Below are 19,540 nucleotides of genomic sequence, written 5' to 3' on the forward strand. Positions count from 1 at the left end.
ACACACACACACACACACACACACACACACACACACACACACACACAATTTTTCCATGTCTTATTTGTACATAGCTGTTTACATGTTGTCACCTCCATGGCTCTGAGCCTCTTGATAGCAGGGACTGTTTTTACACTTTTCTTGTATCCCCAGAGCTCAGCACAATGCCTGCATATAACAGGTGCTTAATAAATGCTAGTTGACTAGCTGACTGATTGATTGGGTCTTCTGAGATTTGTTGAGCATCTCCTCTACTCTGAATAGGTTTCACCTTGCCTTAGGGTCTTTAGTGTAATGTGAATCTTGCTTAGCACTGAGTTTGGGTCCCCATTGTTTAAACTCAAGGTCTGCTCCTATTCTCAGATCCCTGATCTTGGTGTACTAGCTTTTTTTTCTTCTAAGGTGGCAGAATACCTGGTTTGTAATATAGAATTATTTAAGATGCAAACAGCACAGTATTAATAAAACAAACAAACAAAAAACATGGCATATTTCCAGGTGGAGCAGAGCATCCCGAGGAAACTGTCTTTCATCTTCTAAGAGTATTCTTGTAGCAGAGGAACTATGGTCTACATTCTTTTAATGAATTAACAGTCTGGTTAATAATTAAGGAGCTAAGGAGACTAAGATAGGTCTACACACTAGGCTCTAGAAGGATATAATCTGTACCCTTCAAAGAGAGGCTGATGCCCTTTATCAGATACTATCTTTTCTTTGCTTAGAGGATAAATTCTATCTCATTATTATTAAAGAGACAGAAGGAGAGGACAGATCAACAGTGAGAACAACAGTGAGTGTCTGTCTTTGGCTTTTCTTCCAATTTATTTACCAAATCCAATTTTCTCCCCCAAAGTTACTTCATCACCTTGTCACATCTTCTAGCTTTCCAGTACTGAGTACAGACCTCTTCAGTAGTCTTTTTTTTTTAATAGGTCTTCCTGACTCCAGCCATCTTCCTGTTACAATCTGCCCTTTAGGGGGATGCATTACCTGATCTCAGACTATATCAGAAAGCAGTAATCATTAAATTATTTGGAGAAATAGTTCAGTGGAACAGACTACATAATCAAGAAACAGAAGCATTTGAAAACAGCAGCACAATGTTGGAGAAACTCAAGAATATAAATTACTGTTGGAAGGACTGACTACCCCTTTTCTCAAGAGCTGCTAGAAAAACTGAAAAGGCAGGAATTAGGATCAGACCAATATTTTGCAACACATAACACCAATGAAATGGATACATATACAACCTAAATTTAAAGATCATATCATTAAAAAAAAATTAGAAGGAGATTCCTGTTATAACCATAGCTAGGGGAGAATTCCAATCTGTCTACACCACTGCTGAGCTAACTTTCTTACTGCTTTGCTCCTGCTCGCTAATCTTGCTTGTTTTTCACTCAGTAACATTCATATTACTTGGTTGGCAGAATTCTGCTTTTCCAGCCTTATCTCCTATTGCTTCCCTCAGTGCTATGACACTACCTATTGAATGTGCTTTGATCACATTCCATTTTACTCCCTTTGTTTTATTATTCCCTTTGACAATAATGTCTTCCCTGTCTGCTGAATTCCTCCCTCTCTTTTTTTGTTTTTGTTTTTTTGGGGTTTTTTTTGGCTAGGCAATGGGGTTAAGTGACTTACCCAGGGTCACACAGCTAGTAAGTGTTATGTGTCTGAGGCCAGATTTGAACTCAGGTTCTCCTGAATCCCGGGCTGGTGCTCTATCCACTGTGGCACCTACCTGCCCCCCTCCCTCTCTGATTTTAAAGTACAACTCCAAGCTTACCTCTTCTATGAAGCTTTCAACGATTGGCCCTAACATCCTTGGTTGTGATCCACATTTTCCTCTTCTTCCATTTTGCTTAGTATGTTCTTTTTTGTTTGTTTGTTTTTGTACCTGTATATAAGATATGTTCTAGTGATTTGTACATTTGTCATAGCCTCTTAGCAGGCTCTGTGAAGGCAGAAAACACAGAGATGATAGGGATCTCAGAGTGCATCCAGTCCAACACATACCTGAACAAGAATTGGCTATCTAATATTACTGCCAAGTAGTCATTTATAGAGAAGACCCCGCTACCTCTCGTGCTACCTTTTAACTATTCCAGGTGTCTAGATGGGCCTCCCTGAAACTTTAACAACCTATTCCTAGTTATTCTGTCTGGGGCTAAACACAGCCAGTCTGATCTCTACCATCAAGTTCTAAACACGATTTTCACGCTGTCTCCGAGTCTTCCCATTTCCTAACTAATCCTCCCCAATTGTGGTGTGTTCTCCAGTTCTCTCACCTTCTGGGTCACCCCTATCTGGGCATGCTCTAACTTGTCTTTGTACTCCCTAAAATGTAGTTCCCAGAAGTGAACACAGTAATCCAGCTAGAGTCTGATCTGGTCAGAGAACTGTAGAATTATTACCTCTTTAATTCTGGACCCTTTATCTTTCCTATCCATTCTAGCCTGACATTGTCTTTTTTTGTTTTCTATGTCACACTGTTGATTCATTGAATCAATAGTCCACTAAGACCCCCAGGTCTTTTTTAATGCAAACTGCTGTCTAGCCATGCCTCCCATATATTATACTTGAGTTCAAAAAATAAGTTTCACAATTTTGCATTTATCCCCATGTCCAATCTGTTGCAAATGCCTTTATAAAATCTCTCACTTATATCCTCTTCTCTTTACTCACACTGCCGCCATCTTGGTACAGTCCTCGATAATCCCTCTCTTGGATTATTGCAATAGCCTTCTGATTGGTCTGCCTGCCACAAATTTCTTTCCACTCCATTCCATTTTCCATTCAGTTGTTAAAGTGATCTCCCTGAAGAACAGGTCTGGCCATGTCACCCCCATTCTCAGTCAACTCCAGTGCCTCCCTTTTCTTCCAGGATCAAATATAAAATTCTTTGTTTAGGGTTCATTCCCTTTATAACTTTCTCCACCCCCACCTCTACACACATTTCCAGTCTTCTTGCAGTTTACACTCTCTGGTCCCTCATCCACTATGATCCAGTGACACTGGCCTCCTTGCTGTACCTCACACACAACCCTCCATCTCTTGACCGAGCATTTTTATCCACTGTCCCACATGCCTGGGATGCTCTTCTCTCTTCATCTCCACCTATTGGCATCCTTGGCTTTTCTTCAAGTCGCAGCTAAAATTCTATTTCCACAGGAAATCTTTCCTTTAATTCTAGCTCCTTCCCTTTTTTGGTTATTTCCAATGTATCCTGACTATGGCTTGTTTGTACGTAGTTATTTGCATGTTGTCTTCCCCATTAGATTGGGAGATCATGGTCTGTCCTTTACCTTTCTTTGTATCCCCCAATGCTTAACACAGTGCTAGGCACATAGTAGGTGGCTTAATACATATTTATCAACTGATTTTTAAGTTTCATCTTTGACCCATTATTCTAGATGCTGAGATCTTTTTGGATTCTGACTCTCATTCTATGTGATGTGTCAGTTTCCTTTCCCATCTTTGTGTCAACTGCAACTTTGACAAACTTGCCTTCTATGTATTGATCAAAGACATGGTTAAAAATCTTTGAGCATTTTTATGCATAAGAACAGATCAAACTTTACTTCCAGGTTGAAGCTTGAATCTTTAATACTACTGTTTTTTTAAACTGGTCATTAAACTATTTCTGAATCCAGCTAACTGTACTTTTTATAGTCTTGTCCAAAGGTGTAGTGTAAGAAACTTGGACGAATGCTTTGCTGAAATCTAAGCAAACTGTCCCTATAGCGTTTCCCTCATCTCCCAGTTTAATTGCCTCATCAAAAAAAAAAAAAAAAAAAAGGAAATGAGATTGGCCTAGCACGACCTGCACTTTGGCTTTTAGGGATCACTGCTTCCCTTTCTATATTCAGTCTCATATACAGTCCCTTTAATAAGGGATGTGTCTTAACTAAGTTGCCTCCTTTCCTCTCTCCTGGTAACAAAAAGGGAAGTGCCTTATATGTTTGTTAAGCTGAAACACTACTCGTAGAGTAATAGAAAAGAAACAAAAAAATCCTAAGGATGCATTGTTATCATTTTATCCTAACAATACCTTGTAAGGTAAATATTACTACCACTAACCCATTTTTGGTTGTTGTTATTTGTTGTTTCAGTTGTATCCATCTCTCCTGTGACCCTATTTGGGGTTTTCTTGGCAAAGATACTGGAGTGGTTTGCTATTTCCTTTTTCAGCTCATTTTTTACAGATGAGGAAACTGAGGCTAACAGGGTTAAGTGACTTGCCCAGAGTCACAGAGCTAGTAGTATCTGAAGCTGGATTTGAACTCAGGTCCTCCTGACTCTAGGGCCTGTACTATATCCACTGTGCCACCTAGTTGCCCCAAAAAGATAAACTAGAGTGGTTTGTCATTTCCTTCTCCAGTTCATTTTACAAATGAGGAAACTGAGGCAAACAGGGTTAAATGACTTGCACAGGGTCACAAAGGTAGTATGTGTCCGAGGTTGGATTTGAACTCAGGTCCTTCTTATTCCAGGGCTGATTAACCACTGTGCCGCTTAGCTGTATCCCCCCCCCCCATGAGTAAACTGAGTTTTGTTGAGGTTAAGTGACTTTCTGGATCACTCAACACAGCTAATAAGCAAGCGCCAAAAAACTAGATTTAATCCTGACTTCCCTGACTCCAATCTTTTTCATTGTTAACTTAATGATCAACAAAAACAAGTATTCCAACTTCTGAAAAAGAATAAAACAATAAGATTGTATAAAGGAACTGTGAACTTGTGACTTAGTAATGTTGGGCCCCTGCTTCTGTGTGAATGAGTCTCTTTGTCTCATCAGCTGGTTTGTTAAAGCAGACCAGGTCCTTCCGAAAATTGTCAACATCACCCATTATTTAGTGACCAAAGACAGACTAGCTCTCTGTATGGTCCATAACTGTGCTTTCCAAGGTTAGAGGGCTGTTTACTTGGAATTACAAGTGTGAATAAGACCATATTTACTGTTCCTTAACTCAGTTTTTGGTGATGAAGAAGGCTGATAAACAGAACTTGCTAGATTTTCTTCACCTTGTTTGACAGACCTAGTTCCTTTTTTATTGTATTCTGTACCATCATAATTCTTTTACTATAAATAGGGAGTCAGGGAGTGAGAGAGTTGCCCATGACTTGTTGTTGGGTGAAATTCCAGTGAAGCTGTTAATAACTGTGAGAAAGAAGTCTACTGTGTCAACAACACCTGTCTGGGTGTTTGGAAATGTTTGGTGGCAGCGGGGGGAGAGGGGGGAATAGCTGTTATTGGTTGGTTGGTTTTTAATGGAAATAGCAGTTGCTTGATGTGTTCAGACAGGAATGACCCTCCCTGAGTTGAGGTCTCATTCCAAGAACAATTCTACTCTCCTCTCATTTTAATTCACTGCCCTTATCTCTTTCCCTCTGTCCAATATGATGAGGGAGTCTAGAGGAGTACGAGAATCCCTAAAAAGCAGAAAATGGCCTGGGTGATGTTACCCAAGGATGGTATTTTCATTTAAAAAGGAGAGCAAAAATTGGGGAAAGTGATCATTAAAATAGTAAATGGAGACTTCCTCAGCACAATAGCTTTTGGAATAGATGATTTATCATGGTACCTTTTGAACAGAGTTGAATAACAATCTGACATCAAATACCACTTGCTAGACACTTCTTAGTTTAAATCCTTTGGGATTCCTTTGTCTGCATAAAGATAGATTTCTTTGTTTAAAGGTCCATATTTGTATTAGCAACATGTGCTAGATGCTGACTCAGGTTTATCCTAGTTTTAAAATTCTCCGTGTATAGTGTTTCTACCTGCTTCCTCTCTGAAGTGACCAAGTAGACTAGACAATCTCTTCAAGCCCGTTCCAGCTCTGAGGTGCTGTCCAGGAGTGTTCATCCTGTTAATAGGAATTCCCTCTCACTGTAGAGAGTTAGTTCCATATTGTAACCTTTAACCACTCTATATCATCTAATCTGCCACATAGGAGCCAATGGCTCTTAATCACTGCCTCTGGTTTTAATGCAGGGTGAGGAAGCCATACTGGGGACTTGATTTTGGAGCTACCATGCCTACCCACAATATAGTGGGAATGAATTTTTTTTATTACATAACCAAAACTCAGAGTGACATTGGGGTTCCTTGTATGTAGAAAATTCCTCCCGAAAATTCTGGCTTCTGGTACAATGACCCTTAAGCAATAATAATGGAGTAGTTCAGAGATGTGTGTGTGTATATGTGTTGTTCTGATGAATGACCCCAGTGGAAATAATCTGGGGTGAAAGAATATAAAGATTGATTTTCCAGATGGAGAATTAGTATAGTGTTCTACCAAGGACTGGCACCCATTCAAAAATGTCTAGGGACTGACAATTGACAATAGCTGAAAGAAAAGAGAACTATTAAAAAAACACACATTTTAAAGAATAAATTTGGAGTATGAGAGAGAAACAATAAACGTGGGTTTTTGGCCCAAGTGTTTCTTTAGTGGAGAAGGATAACCACATTTTTAGAGTTAAATAGGGTGGTCCTGGTTTGGGGGGGAAGGGGAAAGTGAGTCCATAGTCTGTCATAAGCAGATTTTCACAGGGTCAATCACTGAATGTCAGAAATAGTTTTCAGAAATCTCTAACCGATTCTTGCCCTTAAGCTCTCACATCCCATTTTCTAAGCTGCTCATTCTATCTCCTCCAGGGACTTTAGTGCTCCACCATCTCTCCCTTCTCTGGATCTGTGGGAAGCAGCCAGAATACAGTGATGGTGCACACAGCTCTCCTGCTTTAGAGTGGAATCTTCTTCCAACTCACTTGTCAGGCACTCTGGGAAAGGGCAACAGCAGCAGGAACACATTCTCACACTCAATCAGTTAAGATTTCTCAACTTTGATCCGAGGGGAGGGCTCCTGTAAAGAAACATATTTCATCCTTATTTATGTATTTACTCATTAATTCACTTATTTACTCATTCATTAATTTCGTCCTAATTTGTTTGCTCATTCATCAATTCACCCGTTTATTTATTTCATTAAAAAAAAAAACTTTGAGTTCCAAATTCTCTTCCTCCTTTCAGCCCCTCTCCCACCCATTGAGAAGGCAAGCAATATGATCGGTTATTTATGTAAAGTCATGCAAAACATAATTTCATATTAGCCACGTAGCCCCAAAACAACAAGAACAAGAAAAATAAAGTGGGGGACAAAAGTGTGGCATATCTTATCCTTCAGCAGACTGAACTCCTGCCTCATCTGTTCAGGACTTTCTCTACTATGCCATAGAAACCTCTTTACTCTGGAAGCTCACTGTACCCCTTGGACCACTTCTCACATTGGAAGTACCCTCTAGTCCTGTGTCTTTTCCCTCCCATTGGCTGGTTCCTCCCAGAACCTCCATCTTGAGGAGGAGACCCTGGCCAGCCACAGTTTCATTCTTGTCCAGACAGTACTCCTGATTCATCTCTAGAAGACTCTCTCTAACATGCCCCCTAACTTCGTACTCCACCACAATTTTGGCTCTTCTCCCTTTAGAGTGTTAGCTCCTTGAGGGCAGGGACTATATTTTTGGGCCCTTAGCCCAGTGCCTGGCACATAGTATCTGCTTAATAAATGCTTTTACTTTTTATTTTATTTTATTTTGGTGAGGCAATTGGGGTTAAATGACTTGTTTAGGGTCACACAGTTGGTGTCAAGTGTCTGAGGACAAATTTGAACTCAGACCACCGGCCCTGGAGTCAGGAGAACCTATCTACTACACCACCTAGCTGCCCCTTAAAAATGCTTCTTGACTTGAGTCAGCTCAATTCTGCAAAGCCCAGGATGTGTTCAGGTTTTCCCTTGGAGTTTAGTGGGGGAACATGTTCTTAAGGAAGTTTACTGCAGATATCAGAAAGGTATGTATGTGCATGCACCAAGCTTTCCTACAGTGCTACTACATGCTACAGAAGGCAGTGTAGTCTAATGGCTAGGGTACAGACTTCAAGTCAGGAAAACCTGGGTTTAAACTGCACCTCAGATTCTCATTGGATAGACCTAAGTGAGTCAATTAATGTTTGAACCTCATTTTCTTAATCCATAAAAAAATAGTATTATAGTATGTTTGTGTATATATATGCATATACTGTAGTATATATGGTATAGTATTATATTTAAAATCCCCCAGGGTAGTTGGGTGGATCAGATAAGAAAATGCATATAAAACAGGAAAGATTTGCAAAATACCAGATCAAAGTTATTATCATCTCACTTTGCTGTAAAAGAATCATGTCCACAGAAGGACAACCTGGCAAACAAGAAGGCCACATTACGGAGGTGATTTATTTGCCTGTATTGACATCAGAACTTGATCATGATTTTCTTTTTCTTGGAGTACACTTTGGTAGCCAGGTCTGTGACCCACAGAGCTCTCTCATTCCAAGTTTTTCTTTTTTTTTTCTTTCCTCATGTAGGTAAAAGCCACAGGAAGAGAGCTTTTCCAGCAGGTGTGTGACTTGTTAAGCATTAAAGAACCCCACTTCTTTGGCCTGAGTGTTGTTCGAAGTAAGTATTGATGCATGCATGAAAGGCAGGGCTCCCTTCCTCCCCCTTCAGCGTTTGTACAGCTGTGATCCCACCGGGCCCTTTACATGCCTGTATTATCTACAGTGTCCCATGCTTATGCCTGTAAGCAGTAAGGGTGCATTCAGGGCAGTACCCGAACTGCAGAATCAATACAGTCAACGTGTTTTGGGGTCCCAGCTTCTGACCACCACCCTTGAATGGCTGTGTTTATAACCATCAAGATACATTGTGGTGATAACCCTGTGCTGTCTGGGTGCATTCTCCAATTCTTATTCCTTTTGAGTAAAACAAAGAGCAGGAATTCCCATCTTAGTTGAGCTAAGATTCTCTGAGCTCTCATTTTGTAGGGCTGTCACAAAACTATGCTAGACCAATCTGATTTAGGATTACTCCCCCTTCAAGCATTTTACTCTCCATCCAAATCAGCCAACTTAACTTACTATTCCCCTTATACTATTCTAATTCCCTCTTTTGTGTCTTTGCATGGCATTTGTCATGCATCATGTCTGGGATGTTCTCATCATCCCAGGATATTCTCCAACTTTTCCTACTTCTTGGAAACTCCATTTATTAGTCATCAGTGCCTCACCCTGTAATAATTTTTATTGATTTTTGTATCTAACCTGTCTTAACTTATCCATACATATGTGGCTCCCTCCACAAATAGAATATAAATTCCATGAGGGTAGGTACTGTCTCTAATTTGTAATTGTATCCCAGCATCTAGTATGGTGACTGGCACATAGTAATTGCTTTTGACTTTGTAATATCATTGATACATGGCTGTTTATGGTATCTGCCGTGTCAGGTACCATCCCATTAAGGGTTCCTGGACCAAAATTATACATCATTTGACATTCAGCTTTTGTGGCATGATCCTCTCTTCGCATCTAGGCTGGTCTTCCATTGACCCAACAGTCTGTTGTCAAGTACATGCTTGTAGAGACTGACTTGTCTTCCCCAGGTAGAGCCTTTGAGAACCCAGGCTCTTAGAGGCAAGGTGACCAGGTGTTAGTCATTCTTAGTGGAGGTGAAAATACTTCTATAGTTTACTATTTGAAGGAAACCTTTCTAGTGATCCATATATTTATGGAAGACTCAAAATCACAGAATTTGAAAGCTGAAGGACTCTTAGTGGTGTCTAGCCTTTATTAAATAGTATCTACCCGCTATAACAGGACGTGTGATCATCCAGTCTCTGCCTGAAGACTTCCAGGGAAGGGAGCTCACTCTCAGGGCAGCCACATTTCAACATTTCTGCATGTTAGGACGATAAGTTTGTTGAAAGTGTGGCATTGTGGAGGCAACTTGGAACTTGAAGGTTCAAATCCCGCCTTAGATACAACATGCATTATGATCATGGGCAAATCTTTTAGTCTATCACAGCCTCTATTTCTTTGTGTAGAATGGGCATAAAGAATATTTACTCTACCTATCTCACAGGATTATTGTGAGGAAGGATCTTTGCAAATGTTAAAGCACTAGCTATATTACATGTGAGTTGTTAGTATTGAACCTGCCTGTCTCTGATAATTTCCTGTGTTGTATGAGAAGGGCAGTAAGAAGAAAAATCTCAACATGCTTTATTAAGAGCATGAGACAGGGAGTCTAAGCCTGTCTCTGTCATCAACTATCTATATGGTCTTACCCACTCTTGGCCTCAGGTTTCCTCCTCTGTGAAATGATCAACATTAATTAATCATCTGTTTTTGAACCATATCTTAGTGTGGATTTTCATTGCTTTTTAGCATACCATTAGTGGTTCTAGATGGGCCATCTAATGACATATCTGCTGCTTTGTCCAGTGACATTTAACTTGTTAAGTTTTAAAAGATAACCCATTCTGAAGTTTTGCTTTCGTGTAAAAGAATTCAGTCCTTAAAAAACAACTAAGCCCTCCCTTCTTTCCTTTGCTGAATGATTCTTTAGGAAGTTGGAAGCTATTTTCTCAGGTATAATTTTATTTTTTTCTCTCTGAGTGTAAAAAGTGTAATCTATTTGAAGGTGTGATGGTGGGGAGGAGGGGATACATAAAAAACCAAACAAACCAGAAATCTTGATAACTAATTCACTTAGTGAATCTCACTCCAGTGTTACCATTATATGACTTTACTCTTTCTGCATAGCTGGGTAGTGAACCATGCAAGCTAAAACCTATACTGGTTCTAGGTAGTTTTGAATCTTATTGATCAAAGAGATATCGGGAGTTGTTTTGCCCCATGGTTCCTTTTAAACTAATTATATTAAGGGCAGAAACTTCCCCAACAAATCTCTCTCTCTCTCTTTCTCTTTCTCTCTCTCTCTCTCTCTCCCCCTCTCTCCCCACCTTTCCCTGTTTCCATTAACTTACCTCCCTTATCTCATTGCCCATCAATCTTCTATGTCAACCACCATATTCCCTTCACTTTATTGATTTGTGACCTGACTAGGCTACCTTGTATTTGTTAGAGACTAAGACAGTAGTGGCCCCCTAGGGTGTACATGATGTGTGGTTTCTGAAAGGCCATGAAAGGGAATGAGAAGGATAGACTATTTGCTGGAGACAGTGAGGGCAGTTCCCATCAAAGATTAACCTTGTGCATGTTTTTGTGGTGGTCTTTTTTTTTTTTATCCTAATCTCAGCCACAAAAAATGAAGAAATACCTGAAAGGTCTTTCAAAGACACTAGGCTTTGCTGTAATGACCTGCAAGTGAACAATTCTTTGCAGGTGGCCCAAGGGTTTAGCCCTTGATCTTCAAGATCATTTCTCTTAATGGAAATTGAGTCATATTAGGAGGGGAGAAAGGTTGCCACATTCTTGTTGTACCTGTTCTCTAGATAAACAGAATTTTCCAGGGTTTTTATGCAGTTTGATTTTTAATAAGTATACAATTCACCAAAGGGGTGTTTGCTCTGGGGAGTTTGTTTTTCACCTTTTCAGTGATGACATTCACCACAAAGCCAATGTGACTGGTGACGAATTTGGGAAAAACAAATTTTTGATGAGAGGGGAGGGAAAAAAAGCTAAGCTGCATCATCTTCTGACAGGTCATAGAATGCAAACTGGTGGTACCACTTTCTTTTGACATTTGATGATCTGAGAATGTACAGTGTTGGCCTTAAAAAAAAAACAATTAAAAAAAAACAGGAGTAGACTTAAGAATACTATGTGCCTTTGTGTCTCAGGCCATGGACTCTTAGTGAATGCAGGCTGCACGTATGAGTATGGCTATTTTGCCAAGAGATTTGTGTTGTGGAACAACTGCATTAATTAATCAAATTTATTGAGCACTTAAAGCAAGTCGCCATACTGGTTTCTGAGGAGAATACTGAAAAATCCAAGATGTTGTCCTTGTTAATAAGATTTTTATTTAGAAGGGACCTTGGAGGTTTTATCTAGTTCAACTCCCTCATTATACAGAAGAGGAAACCGAGGCACAGAGAAGTTAAGAAACTAGCGCAAGGTCATTCTAGGATGTTCTCAAGGAGCCTACAGTATCATTGTGCAGAAACATATCCATACCCGTATTGTGGAAATGGCACTGTACTTACAACATCTGAGTAGATATTTCCTAGGTGTATGACCACTGACAAGTCATTGAATTTTTCTGAACCTTAGTTCCTTCATCTATAAAATGGGGATAATTATACACTACCTAGCTTAAAGAGTAGTTGTAAGAAAAGTGCTTTAAAAAAAAACTTTCAGAAAGTGTTTCTAGAAGAAAGCCTGGCCTTAAAATGTTTTGGAATCTTATAGGAGGAAGAGGAGGTGGATCCTAAATCCTTTATGGGTTCCTGAGCCCAGGAAATGAGGTTGAAGCACCAAGTGGCAGAGGAGAGCCGTTTTGAGCTTCATGGAAAGGAATCAGTCTGTTGGCAGTGGCTGTGGGATTCAGACTTAATCTCTAGGAAGCCTACTGATTCCCCCAATTCTTGGTCTCTTCCCTGATCGGTTCTACTAGCTTTACATCTGTGTGCCTATTGTATTCCCACCCCCACCACGTCCCTGGGCAGCGACTAGTTTTGTTTTTGTAGACTCAGTCCCTTGCACACAGTAGTGGAGAACTTTTCATTATACAGCTCCCCAGCAGACAAAGGACTTGCAGTTTCAAAGGCAGGCAGACTGAGAGAGAAAAGCTGGTCCTAGGGGGACAGGACTAAATTTTCCATTATAGGTTAATTGGATCCTACTAGGCTTCAAGCCTATAAAGTCAGTGTTTCATTATGTGGCTCTCGGACATGACATAGCTGACTTTGCCATGGCCGTGGCACCTTTGCTATTGAAGTCGCCTGTTCTTTCAGATGATCATTTTGGGCAATCAGCTGATTAAGTTTTGACTTGCATGGCTCAATACCCAGCTATGCAGAAAGGGGAGAAAGCCCACGTAGGCAGGCATACACTGAATATATGCAAAGTAAATACAAGATAGTTTTTCAGGGGAGAGCATAGTAGCAGCTAGGGAAATCAGGAAAAGTTTCACTTGGGAGATGGCGCTTCAGCTGTTTCTTAAAGAAGCCAGAGCTTCCCAAGTGACAAAGATGAGGAGGGAAGAGCATTCCAGACCTGGGGTTTAGCCATTCTAAAGATAACCTTCCTTGAAAAGGAGGGATGGATCGAAGAAGGGATGGAGAGAGTGATCACCTCATACTCCTTTGTAAAGGTAGCTGTTGACTTTGTTCAGCACTGAAAACAGGCAAACATACCTGACAGCATTAGGAGGGGTGGGAGTTAGGCCAGAAGAGCATACAAAGGGGGATTGTTAGGTTTATCAGCAGCTGATATTTTCTTAAAGAAGGTGTGTTTGCTCTGCAAAGGAAGTTCCCAGGTGGGAGGATTTTCGTATTAGTGCCAGCCAGTCAGTTAATGCCACCTCCTCCTACATGGAGGACATGTGAGATTCCATGTGGTGCTTCCCAGCCCTCTGAGCTCTGCTTAACAATGAGGGAAAGCAGGTTATTCCTCTTTAGGAAAAGTTAGCCTGGCTGTCCACCTACACTCTATCTAGGACTATCTCTCTTCTTCAAAAGGAAGAGGCAAGATCAGCCAAGAGAACCTATGGAATGTGCTGGATTTCCTGGCTCCTAATACCTTTCCTATTACTGCAGAAACTAAGGTCCAACAGGCCAGAAAACCAACTTTAGCCAGTTGAGTTTAATTTAATAGGGAAAAGCTATCTAGCTCCTTACTGGGTTGAGTTAGGTAGAGCATATCAAAATAGGAAATTAAAGGCCTTAAACTTTAAATAGTTAACTCCCTGGCACTCATAAATTCATTTTGATTGATTTGATTAAGTGATCTTTTAAAAAGAGAAAAAGAAAATGTCAGAGTTGGAACAGATCTTAGGCTTTATGCTTTATAAATAGGAGTACCACTTTGTCCCAGTGTCTTGTTTTCTGGGTCTCGTATTTCTTATATATATAAATATTACATCTTGTCCCATATCACACCGATTAGTTTGTGACTGAGTTAGTCTTGTTGTTACATCTCATATCTCACATTTACATAATATTTTTGTATTATTTACATAATGCTTTTAACAAGGATTAGACTGGGATCTCTGGTCTTCCCAAAGAGTAATGAAATTCCAGTTTTGTACAAGTTTTCAGGGATGCTATCTATTGCCAAAGGCCTCAGAACACTACCTTTGTATGGCATGAGGCGTTTGTGATAGATAAGGTCAATCAAACCAAACTTGCGAGACTTTCAGAAAGATATTTTTACTACCTCAGGTCCTTGGTGTTCTAAGACCCTGCCTAGGCAGAGGTGAATTAGATCAATATCACCACCAGTTTCCTTTTTCTACCCCTGCTTTATTGCCCTTCCTGTATTCTTTTCCTTTTCCTCTTCTTTATCAAAGCCTGATATAAGAATAAGCTCTCAGTTATTCCTGCTAATATATAGCTGCAAAAACCTTTGATACCTTTCCCGGAAGGGATGTTTACGTTTAAAGGAGGTATAAACCCTTAACTCCACCCCGCCCCCTAAAAAAAGTAAAAAAGGAGGCATTTATATCTCATTTTACAGTTTACAAAGTTCTTTTATCTCATTTTATCCTCATAGCAATCCTGGGAAGTAGGTGCTGTTATTATCCCCATTTTACAGATGGGGAAACTGAGGCAGATAGCGATTTAATGATTTGCCCATTTGTCTAGTAAGGAATGAATCCCTTGTCTTTTATTTTGGTCATCAGCAATTTTTCGAGGATGAGATGTAATTAGAGACAAGATCTTCTTAGAACTCTTGAAATCATATCACTGTAAAGGATTGAAATACTTTTCTGCATTACATACTTGATTCTGTCAAATCTCTTTTGATTCAACTGTAAGATGAGGGGATTAGAATTGGACTAGATACTTAGTCCCTAGGTCATCTGTACTTCTAAAATTCTACAATTATGACTCTGTGAACTGGTCTTCTGCAACCTGGAAAAGGATACAACAAATGCTTGAGGGATAAAACTAATCATCATATATAAGGTGGAGGTCATATTTATGACAGTGACTCTTTTCTGTAGTGTTTTATAAAGTATCTTTTATATAACAATCCTAAGAGGGAAAGATCGAAAAAATTATCCCCACTTCACAAGGGAAACTGAGTCGCTGTGACATGGAATGACTTACCCATTCTATAAGGGTCAAAACTAGAACTCAAAACCAGGTCATAGAAACATAGAAAAAAAACTTCATTTTATAGATAAGGAAACTGTGTCACAGATTGGTTAAATGAGTTGTCTAAGATCACCCAGGTAAGTGGCATCTGACTCCAGATCCATCTGTCTGTTGTATCTTACTTCTAAGACCAATGCTTTATCCATGCTGCTCCTCAGTCATATCCGAGAGTTCTTAACTATTGAAATATCATTGGTTTCCTTTGTAGTATTATGTGTTTTATTTTATGCATTTGAAGACTTTCTGAGGAGTCCATAGGCTTCAGCATACTGCCAGAGTAGTCCAGAACACTTGAATATAAAAGATCTGCATCCTCTTCCCCTTTATCCCTTTACTGTGAGGAGACAGGTTGAGGCCCACAGTGTCACTGCCAATGTTGGACAAAGGTCTTTCAATTCCACTTATCATATCAAGCTGTCATCTGTTCTTCCCCTCAGTCCCGCCCTCCATCATGACCACTGTTGTACACTCTTCATCCTTTCCAGTTACTTGCACCCCTGTAGAGTCCACTCAGCTTTCAGCGTGCAATCCAAGACGAGGCCATAATGGCTACATGGAGTAGTTGTTCCAGGTCTCCCAGTGTCTATGGCTTGTCATGTCAGGTGTTGACCCCTATTGACCCAGCAGCTATAATCAATGAGGCATGTAGGCAGTGTGAGAGCATGATGCCTGCCTGCCAGTGGGGGTGGACAGGGACATGGGCTGGGTAATGGCGACCCTGGAGTTTATTGACTACCTCTTGAACTTTGGAGAAACACAGATAGTTGACTCAGTTTGGAGGTTACTTTGATCTTTTGACAGAAATATTTTGCTTTTGAAGCAAGACATTCTTTCTAATTCTGGAAATAATAATATGTCCACTTTCCTTTAGGCCTCATCACTTTTATTAAAATGAGTCCAGAATTCACCTGAGATAAGGGAACTACCTGAAATCTCTCAGCTTGCCAGTAAAAAATACCTGGGGGGAGGTGAAATGGGATTCTTTATTTTTATAGGCTTGAGGGATTTCACAGCAGGCTGGCATTCCAATAATATTAATTTCATTAAAGCTGGAATGTGGGGCTACATTCCTCCCCGAGAAGCTTGGGGCATGTATGTGGGTGGGTGGATTGGTGCAGGAAGGCTCCTTACCCAGCAGCTGAACTGAAAATGGGAAGGCCAGAGCTGTGAAAGAAGCATTCAGGCATTCTCTGACCAATTAAGTGAAGTTGGTCCTGCCTGATGGTCCAGGGCCTTCAAACTGGAGAGAGTCTTCCCACACAGCCCCTACTTGAGTTCTCCAGGCAGCTCAGTCAGTGTTCTTTTGTTTTGTTTTGTTTTCCCAATTCTCCACTACAGTGGAGAAAAAACATTGGCAGATAATGAGTTGAATTTGCATTTTCACTCCTTCAAGGATGCCTTTGAGAGCCTGCCTTCTTAGGATGCTTGTTTCTGCCCACTATTCAAGTCTTTTTTTTTCCCCCAAGCCTTGTTACTGTATATGCCCTCTTTCACAAGGAAGGAGCTGACAGGAAAACACAGCTTGATTTTCCTGGGGCTAATTATTAGAATACAGACAGTTCCATACTTCTGAGGCCTGAGACTGTTCTTGGGCATTGTTTCTGAAGAAGTTGGAAAGCAAACTTCAAAACAGTCGTGACTGACTGTATTACAAATTTCTTTCCTCTCCTGTGACTTAGAATCATAGACATTAAAGACCATTATAGATGAGAACTAAGGCCCACAGAATGGCCTGCCCAAGGTCATATAGATTTGATGCCTTGAGCAGACTCCTAGAAGGTATGGCATTTCATCAATAATTTTTTATGAATTTTCTGTCTTTTAACCTTTAACATCCTTCAAGCAGAAGGGGGGGGAAGAGTAGGAGAAGGATGGAGGTTATAGGGAAAACAGTATGGGAACAGGGGAAAGAGAAGAAATCATTCCTCGTGTGCCTAATTTTGTGGAAAGAATAGGGAAGAAAAAAATGGTCATCAGTAGCAGTCAGACTTGCTACTGAGATAACTCACTAAATGGTCGCCCTACTGATAGAAGGAATGTGCATTATTAGAGCCTGGTCTCACTTTGGTTTAGATAACATCAATAACATCATATATGTGTATGTATGTATGTATACACACACACGTATGTATGTAGGTATGAATATGCCATTGAGAGGTTGAGGGATACACCTTTGTAAAATTAAAGCACTTTATAGGTAAATGTGAGGAAAAACTGTTATAATCATACAAGGGTTTTTGCGTTCATATTATTCAGGTTGGTCCACTTATGGATGGGTCATCTTACATAGCATTGTAGATATTTTGAAATGAGTCACTTTGTGGTCATAAGAGTCAAGAATCAGAATTTTAGAACTGGATGGGAACTTTGACGTGATCCAGTCCACCCCTTTTCTGTTACAGATGAGAAACAGACTCAGAAGAGGTCCTGTGATTTGCTAGTGGTCTACATAGTGACCAGTACTCTACACAGTGGTCAGTGGCGAAACTCAAATCATCTTTCTTATATGAGCACTGTTTTTAATCTGAGTCTTAAAAACCATTAAAAAAAAAAGTTTAAAAAATGGAGACAGTATTAACATTACTTTCCCCACTTCAGGGACATTTTGGTAAGAGTTTATGGTCATCACCCCTGGCTGACTTTGGATCTGTGACATTTTCTTATTTGGGGCATTCCCCCTACTGACATAGATATAGTTCCTGAGCCCTCCATACCAGCCAGACCTTCCAGCTGTTGTCTTTAGTTTTTGTCATATGACCAGCTCACCTCCATTTCCCATATTTATTTTAATGCTTCCTGAGGGCGAGTCTAATACTGCCTACAACCAGTAGGTGCTTTGCCATTTGGTCGTTTTACTTACTGGTAATTTTGCTTCTACCAAAGTTGTGGCTTTCTCACAATTGGTAAGTCAGCATCCACAAAAGAGTATTGGTGTAAAAAAATACGAGGTATTGGGCAATTTAAGATATTTGAAGGCATTACATGATTTTCCCTAATGTCATCCATCCTGATCTCTTGAACGTAGCTCATTGTTTATCTGCAATATCTGTTCAAGATATATGTATGTATGTTTCTGTAGGGGGATGGGGCTGGGGGGAGCAGGCTACCTACTGGGCTACTTATCCAGCTGCATATCATAGTTTGGGGAGTACGTGTTTCCCATTCTTTTTTTTTTCCAGTGTGGATAGTTAGACCTCTCCAACCAATTCTATAATAATCATGTTCTTATTCAGCTCTACAGTGAAAGTTCCCAACAGCCACAGTATACCAGGAGATGCTTTGATAGCACTGACAACTGTTTTTGTTAACTTTGCAGACAATGAATATATATTCATGGACCTAGACCAAAAGCTCAGCAAATACTTTCTGAAGGACTGGAAGAAAGAGATATATAAAGTAAGTTCAAGGTGACTAGAACTTGGGAACCAAAAGGTTCAGGTAGAACCCAGGAATAAGCTATTTGGCAGAAAGTTTGAGATATCTAGGTCTTTTTGGGGGAATCATCCAATAAGCATTTATTAAGCACGAATTATGTGCTAGGTACTCTCCTATGTGTTAGGGGCACAGAGACCAAACAACAGCAGAAGCCCAGTTCCTGCTTTCAAGGAGTTAAAATAAGAATATGTAAAATATATACAGGGTAATTTCTGGGGGAGCCACTAGGAGCTGGCGAATGTTGAGAAAGTTGTTTTCTCAGGGGGTAGCTTAAATTTTAGCCAATATTATATTGTGGGTAGCTAGGTGGTACAGTGGATAGAGTGCTGGGCCTGGAGTTGGGAAGATTCATCTCCCTGACATCAAATCTGGCTTCAGACACTTACTAACTGTGTGACCCTAGGCAAGTCACTTAACCCTGTTTGCCTTACTTTCTTCATCTGTCAAATGAACTAGAGAAGGAAATAGCAAACCATTCCAATTCCACTATCTCTGCCAAGAAAACCCCAAAAGGGGTCACAAAGAGTCAGACAGAATTGAAAACAACTGAACAACAAATAACATCACATTGTGCCAACTCAGAAGACCTAACTACTTAAATTCCTACACTGCTTCCATAGTCACATCTGTAGTTCTGGCTACGTGTGCAATCAGCAAGTATTCATTATGAACTTGCTGTGTGGGGGGGCATATCTAAGTTTAAATGATTCCACATTTTATAATTATTTTTGCCATTCAGTTTGCCATGGATTTTAAAAAATTTTTGGTGATTATTTTATGATACATGTGTTTGTGTGTGTGTGAAAGAGAGGGAGAGAGGGAGGGAGGGAGATCTGTTTAAGTAAAAAAAAATTGACTTTAGGTTTAAGAGAAGGGAAGCAAACTAGTTGGGACAATGGTTTAGGCAAAGTATAAGAGCACAAATAAATTC

General features: G+C 40.1%; 1 protein-coding gene across 3 annotated transcripts in view; it reads left to right on the forward strand.

Annotated features, from left to right (window-relative positions):
- FRMD1 (FERM domain containing 1) overlaps positions 1 to 19,540 on the forward strand; it is a 96,562-nt gene that overhangs the window by 52,573 nt on the left and 24,449 nt on the right. For all 3 annotated transcript variants that reach the window (XM_027854865.1, XM_027854867.1, XM_027854866.1), the window contains exons 3-4: positions 8,414 to 8,504; positions 18,491 to 18,570. In XM_027854865.1, the coding sequence (XP_027710666.1) occupies positions 8,414 to 8,504; positions 18,491 to 18,570 (171 nt within the window). The remainder of the gene's footprint in view (positions 1 to 8,413; positions 8,505 to 18,490; positions 18,571 to 19,540) is intronic.

Source organism: Vombatus ursinus, unplaced genomic scaffold (assembly GCF_900497805.2).
Source record: "Vombatus ursinus unplaced genomic scaffold, bare-nosed wombat genome assembly UNPS02010639.1, whole genome shotgun sequence".
Lineage (NCBI taxonomy): Eukaryota > Metazoa > Chordata > Mammalia > Diprotodontia > Vombatidae > Vombatus > Vombatus ursinus.